The 7,238-nt window shown below is 39.3% G+C and overlaps 1 protein-coding gene across 1 annotated transcript in view; it reads left to right on the plus strand.

The window, feature by feature from the left end:
• The first annotated feature begins 238 nt into the window (after positions 1–238).
• The window catches only part of ccdc97 (coiled-coil domain containing 97), a 12,090-nt gene continuing 5,090 nt past the window's right edge, over positions 239–7,238 (plus strand). Inside the window, exons 1-5 of the mRNA XM_061981640.1 lie at positions 239–630; positions 708–872; positions 5,433–5,592; positions 5,665–5,753; positions 5,824–6,010. Coding sequence (XP_061837624.1) covers positions 418–630; positions 708–872; positions 5,433–5,592; positions 5,665–5,753; positions 5,824–6,010 — 814 coding nt within the window. The 5' untranslated portion in view covers positions 239–417. The remainder of the gene's footprint in view (positions 631–707; positions 873–5,432; positions 5,593–5,664; positions 5,754–5,823; positions 6,011–7,238) is intronic.

A 7,238-nucleotide genomic window follows, 5' to 3' on the forward strand; every position in this document is an offset into this window, starting at 1 on the left:
TGCCCACTACTTGCTGTCCATATCCTACCAAGTCAGACCTACACTGTTCCAATATCCATTTCTCTGTTCTCAATTGTTGATGACTGATGATAACAACCAAACCTATTGCACTCAGAACACATAGGTTACCAAGCGTTATATACATATTTAAAAAAGACAGGGTTAAATAAAATAATATAGAGTAGGGTTCTCGCTCGGTCCACACTCCGTGTCAGTAGGTGGCGGTAATGCACACCAGAAGGTTGCTTGCCAACCGCCATTAAACCAAAGAAGAAGGAAAAATAAGGGGGAACAATAATACTGACGGACCAACATGGCGGCGAACTATCATACTATAGGAAAATACCACTTCTGTATGAATTGATGTTAAAATAAGGTGATTTAAATCTTTTACTCTTGCTATTTTATATTTTTTGTATGAAATCCACGCTCATTTGCGTGTATGACCATAGAGGAGTACAACAAATGTTGGAAGCAATGTGGGGAGAGATCGAACCTCGCGTTAAAACACAACCGAACCCGTCTAATGAATCTAATAAGGATGACCGAAGTACAACACCCGAAACACCGGCAGTGGTAGAGCTACGTTTTCCCTCCATATTGCCTCAGGAGCCCCTGGAAGACACGCAGGTGAGCTAACAGCATCAAATAAGCTTTGCTCCACTAATGTCTGCTTGTTGATTGCACTTTTCTGTTGGGCGGTTCAGAATGTTCCAGCTCATGTCAGTGCTTTGTTGGAGGTTGTGGTTGTGAGTGGAAGCCAAGTGAAAAGTCAGCAGATGGGGGATGCTGAACTGACACCAGAGGAGCGTAAAAGGGAGCTGCTGCTTCAGTACAGAAGCAAGCCACTGGTATTCCTGGAGAGATATCATGTAAGTGCACACAACTATCAATCACATTATATACAAACTAGTTTTGTGTTGCATATTTAACAATAACAATAATAATAATGGATTCGAATTATTTATAGTATAGCGCTTTTCTAAACACTCAAAGCGCTTAACAGAGAACTGAGCCTACTAATAATAGTTTCAGTCATCTATCCATCCATTTTCTACCGCTTAATCCCTTTGGGGTCGCGGGGGGCGCTGGAGCCTATCTCAGCTACAATCGGGCGGAAGGCGGGGTACACCCTGGACAAGTCGCCACCTCATCGCAGGGCCAACACAGATAGACAGACAACATTCACACTCACATTCACAATCAATCAATCAATCAATCAAAAAAAAAAAAAAGCCGTGACTAGGATGGGGGGAAGCTAGAATTGAACCTGGCACCCCCAAGTTGTCGGCATGGCCGCTCTACCATTTGAGCCCGTTGTGGTGCCTGCAATTTTATTTTCTAAGACATATCTGTTGGCATGTGTTTCTCGTGATTGCATTGGTTTTATTTTTGAATGGTGTTTTCCTCACACATCCGCAAAATACCATATTTTTCGGTCGATGAGCGGGTCTGTTCAGGTCTATTGTCATACTAAAGCGTACTGGATTATAAGGCACATTAAAGGGGTCATATTAAGATTTTGTTCTAGATTTAAAACACTATCTTGTGGTCCACATAACATGTGATGGTGGTTCTTTGGTGAATATGTTGCATAGATTGTGTTTTACATTACACACAGCTCTCAAAAAATCTATCAAAATGTTTTAGTACGACTTTGGTAAGCTATGAAGCCACACAGCTTGATGGATTGTACTGATTGGCTGCATTTCAGATAGTTGCTTGTGTGCCATGTTGTTCCAGACCACAGCAAACATTACCCAGCTTTCCAAAGATTGTAATACATCTATTAAAAGAAGAGAGCCTTAACTTTGACACACATCTATACCTTTGGCCATTAAAAGGCAGTAATTTCCAGGCGTTATCTCACCTTCTGAGTAGCCTCTGATTTACTAATAGTTTCTATCCATCCATTTCCTACCGCTTGTCCCTTTCGGGGGCGCTGGAACCTATCTCAGCTACATATGTTGTACAAATGTGTAGAATAAATATTAAATTTAAACATTTCTGTCAACAAAGATTTGCTTCAGCCTGCGACATTTAGTTATTTTGATAGTAGGCTATAATAGCTAATATAGACACTTTCATCATGTGTTGCCTTCATTATAACACTTATATACGGCTTTTAATTTTTTGCGGCTCCAGGCAGATTTGTTTTTTGTATTTTTGGTCCAATATGGCTCTTTCAACGTTTTGGGTTGCCAACCCCTGCCTTAAGGGAATTTAGAATATAATTCCTTTATTGTAATTGCCATCATTCATGATGTGCGATGCCACTGATTTTTTTTCTGATCAGATAGAGAGTGAAATTCAAGCTGGTATCGGCGATAACGATCTGATATCCAGACTTTGTACAAATATGTCTAATGTGTCTGGTAAAATTTAAAGTGTATTTCAAGTGTTGCTGCTCGTAAGGAATGATCTGGAAACAAAATTAAAAAAAAAAATGATGGCGTTTTTCTGTACTGTGTTATCGTATTTATATTCAACTCTGTATGTATGGTGTCTACAATGTAAGGATACTTGTTTTATAATATACTGAATGACTCATTTTAATTGGCAGTCATTTTTTTACTTGTGCATTAAAAACATACCCAGGCGGAAGAAAAAGTAGTTTCCACCAATCTTATTTCATTTAGACAATATCTCAATGATTTAGTTACTTGACACTAAGGTCCATCCATTTCCACCGCTTGTTAATCTTGCAGTTGTGGGTCCTGTTAATGATATACATTTACTCAAATAACTAAAGTATCCACATTTTTATTTGAGAATCAATATTACAGCATAAAGATATGTTATCGGCGGTATTCATAATTCAGTATTGATTCGCACATCACTCGTCGTCATAATTAACTAAATTGTCATTCATCAGTGCAAAACCTTACCTAAAATATAGTCATAAAACAGTCTCACGCACACACTTCATCACATTCAAAATAATAGCTTGTTACCATATTGCATAGATTGTTATTACAAGAGTTTGGCAGTTTGGAATTTGGCAGTGTCTCATTCCAGAATTGCACATTTTTGAGGAATCTCAGGCATGGGTTCTTAACCACTTTTTACCTTGAGGCCCAACTTTTTTTCTACAAAGGGCCCAGAGACTGGTCACACTTATCATTTCACCATGTACCAAATAAAATTGCTTCGAGGTCGGTAAGCAAAACCAGAATTATTCCGAACATTAGGCACATTAGGTTATAAGGCGCACTGTCGAGTTTTGAGAGAAAAAAAAGATTTTAAGTGCGCTTTATAGTCCGGAATATACTGTAATCTTACAAACCCTGTTTCCATATGAGTTGGGAAATTGTGTTAGATGTAAATATAAACGGAATACAATGATTTGCAAATCCTTTTCAACCCATATTCAGTTGAATGCACTACAAAGACAAGATATTTGATGTTCAAACTCATAAACTTTTTTTTTTTTGCAAATAATAATTAACTTAGAATTTCATGGCTCCAACACGTGACAAAGTAGTTGGTAAAGGGCATGTTCACCACTGTGTTACATGGCCTCTCCTTTTAACAACACTCAGTAAACGTTTGGGAACTGAAGAGACACATTTTTTAAGCTTCTCAGGTGGAATTCTTTCCCATTCTTGCTTGATGTACAGCTTAAGTTGTTCAACAGTCCGTTTGTCTCCGTTGTGGTATTTTAGGCTTCATAATGCGCCACACATTTTCAATGGGAGACAGGTCTGGACTACAGGCAGGCCAGTCTAGTACCCGCACTCTTTTACTATGAAGCCACGTTGATGTAACACGTGGCTTGGCATTGTCTTGCTGAAATAAGCAGGGGCGTCCATGGTAACGTTGCTTGGATGGCAACATATTTTGCTCCAAAACCTGTATGTACCTCTCAGCATTAATGGAGCCTTCACAAGATGTGTAAGTTACCCATCTCTTGGGCACTAATACACCCCCATACCATCACAGATGCTGGCTTTTCAACTTTGCGCCAATAACAATCCGGATGGTTCTTTTCCTCTTTGGTCCGGAGGACACGACGTCCACAGTTTCCAAAAACAATTTGAAATGTGGACTCGTCAGACCACAGAACACTTTTCCACTTTGTATCAGTCCATCTTAGATGAGCTCAGGCCCAGCGAAACTGACGGCGTTTCTGGGTGTTGTTGATAAACGGTTTTTGCCTTGCATAGGAGAGTTTTAACTTGCACTTACAGATGTAGCGACCAACTGTACTTACTGACAGTGGGTTTCTGAAGTGTTCCTGAGCCCATGTGGGGATATCCTTTACACACTGATGTCGCTTGTTGATGCAGTATAGCCTGAGGGATCGAAGGTCACGGGCTTAGCTGCTTACGTGCAGTGATTTCTCCAGATTCTCTGAACCCTTTGATGATATTACGGACCGTAGATGGTGAAATCCCTAAATTCCTTGCAATAGCTGGTTGAGAAAGGTTTTTCTTAAACTGTTCAACAATTTGCTCAAGCATTTGTTGACAAAATGGTGACCCCCGCCCCATCCTTGTTTGTGAATGACTGAGCATTTCATGGAATCTACTTTTATACCCAATCATGGCACCCACCTGTTCCCAATTTGCCTGTTCACCTGTGGGATGTTCCAAATAAGTGTTTGATGAGCATTCCTCAACTTTATCAGTATTTATTGCCACCTTTCCCAACTTTTTTGTCACGTGTTGCTGGCATCCAATTCTAAAGTTAATGATTATTTGCAACAAAAAAATGTTTATCAGTTTGAACATCAAATATGTTGTCTTTGTAGCATATTCAACTGAATATGGGTTGAAAATGATTTGCAAATCATTGTATTCCGTTTATATTTACATCTAACACAATTTCCCAACTCCTATGGAAACGGGGTTTGTAATTTTAATGGTATTCAATGATTATATCCAAACTACTTTCAGTTTAACAGAATAAACTTTGTCAAAGGTGTGAAACTGTATATTAATCACAAAGATTATTACTTAGTCTTAGGTCAGGCTGATTACAAAATAAAATACAATAATTGAATATACTGCAAAAGAAGACACTCATAAAACTGATTAAAAAATATTTACATACAAGTAAAATGTGCCAAAATAAAAACATTCTAACTAAATAAATCACAAATAATGTTTCTTAAATTGTCAATTAAATTTGCATACAATTGAAAATACAGCTTCACCACTTTAGTCATATTTTTGCGCTTAAGAAACCTCTATGACTGTAGCTCCAGACTTCTTCTGTTTCATATGTCTCTGGTTTAATACTGTCATTACTACCACAAGTGGTGGAAAAGTGTATTAAGTACTGCTGCGGTCCATAGAGACCACAGCTGAGAAACCGATTCGAAAAAATGGTTAAGAACCACTGATCCAAGGGATTTTCACTGATCAGAAAAAAAACATCCCAGAGTTCTGAAGCCCTAAGTTGTCATTTATTTATTGTAACTTTTTCAGAGCTACCTAAAGCCTGAGCATCTGCGATCTTTTGCCCATGTCAGCGCCGACCCACGGACTCAGCACTACGCGGAAGTGATCCATAGGCGAGCTGCAGGAAGCACAAACATGACGCGAGTGAGAAACCAGCGCTATGCTGCTCTCAGGGCCTTGCAGAAAGGTACTGTCTACATCCATCTTAACATCTTAGAGTTTCAGAGAGCTCTCAATTTTTCTTTCACTCTCTTCTCAGGTGGTCAATATTTCAGTGAAGAAGAGATGCGAACCAGGGAACCACTACTGTATGAACAGTATATTGGACAGTACCTAACCGATGAAGAAGTAACAATATACTACTAGCTCATGCTCTCTATACATGATTTGGTAGCTATCATTTAGTTTCTTGTTTTAGGTGCTGGAGCGCTCCCAAGGGGCCATGTTGGATGGTGCACATGGGGGACCTGATGTACAAGGAGGAGTACCTGGAGGTCTCGCCCACCTGCTCCTCAACTCCTACCAAGAGCGTCTCACCCAGGGTCGACTGCAGGAGGAGCAGGAGAGAGAGGATAACGCGGAGGAGGAGGACGAGGAAGAAGAAGGCAAGAAATGCTTTTGTCTACTGTTCTAAAAGAGGAACTGCACTTTTTCGGAATTTTGCCTATCGTTCACAATCAATATGAAAGACATGCCGACGGATAGATTTTTTTTAATGCATTTTAAATACTAAATAAACGTAAATAAATGTCCGCCGACAGCGGAGCCAATAGGAACTTCACTATTCCGCCCATAAAATCCAATAAATAACCATTCAAAAAGCGCCAGCAATACTCAATTTACATCCTGTGACTTAAATATTAACCGAGTATAAGCGATGTTATTATAAGCGCTAACACAGACAAACTATTTATAGCGGCGACGTAATCATTTCCGTGTCTCTCTATGTTTACATCATCGAGTGGTCTGCTGTTTCCTCGCTTCCCTGCTCGCTGTAAGTTTATTGTAGATCTTAAATCATGCAGCTCACCTGAACATAAGACGTCTAAGTAGGTAATTCGACCGTTAGGGACACTTTGACAGCCAATTTAGGACCTGGAACTGGCGAGAACGACACAAAACGTGCTTGTTCCCTCCGGCCACCCCACCCCGTCCCGTTTCTTCATGTGGATTATGAGAAATTTTTCACCGAAATGGGAATACAGCGGTCGGCATCCTAATGACAGCAAACCTTGCACAGTAAGTGGCGTTTTATTATGTTTGTTGGCTCTCATGAAGTCTGCAGTGAGTAATAATCAATGATGAAGAAGAAAAAAAAAGCAAACATCGTAATGCTTTTTTGAAGTTAATGCTCAAATTGATCAAAATACGTAAATGTTAAATGTTATTATAAATGTTTTTGAAATGGTAGCTCCACTATTCAGCCCATAAAATCAGATAAATAACTATTCAAAAAGCGGCAGCAATACCGTATTTTTCGGACTATAAGTCGCTCCGGAGTATACGTCGCACCGGCCGAAAATGCACAATAAAGAAGGAAAAAAACATACATACGTCGCACTGGAGTATAAGTCGGATTTTTGGGGGAAATTTATTTGATAAAATCCAACACCAAGAATAGACATTTGAAAGGCAATTTAAAATAAATAAAGAATAGTGAACAACAGGCTGAATAAGTGTACGTTATATGACGCATAAATAACCAACTGGGAACGTGCCTGGTATGTTAACGCAACACATCATGGCAAGAGTCATTCAAATAACTATAACATATAGAACATGCTATACGTTTACCAAACAATCTGTCACTCCCGATTGCTAAATCCGATGAAA

This window comes from Nerophis lumbriciformis, linkage group LG24, assembly GCF_033978685.3.
Source record: "Nerophis lumbriciformis linkage group LG24, RoL_Nlum_v2.1, whole genome shotgun sequence".
Taxonomy (NCBI): Eukaryota; Metazoa; Chordata; class Actinopteri; order Syngnathiformes; family Syngnathidae; genus Nerophis; species Nerophis lumbriciformis.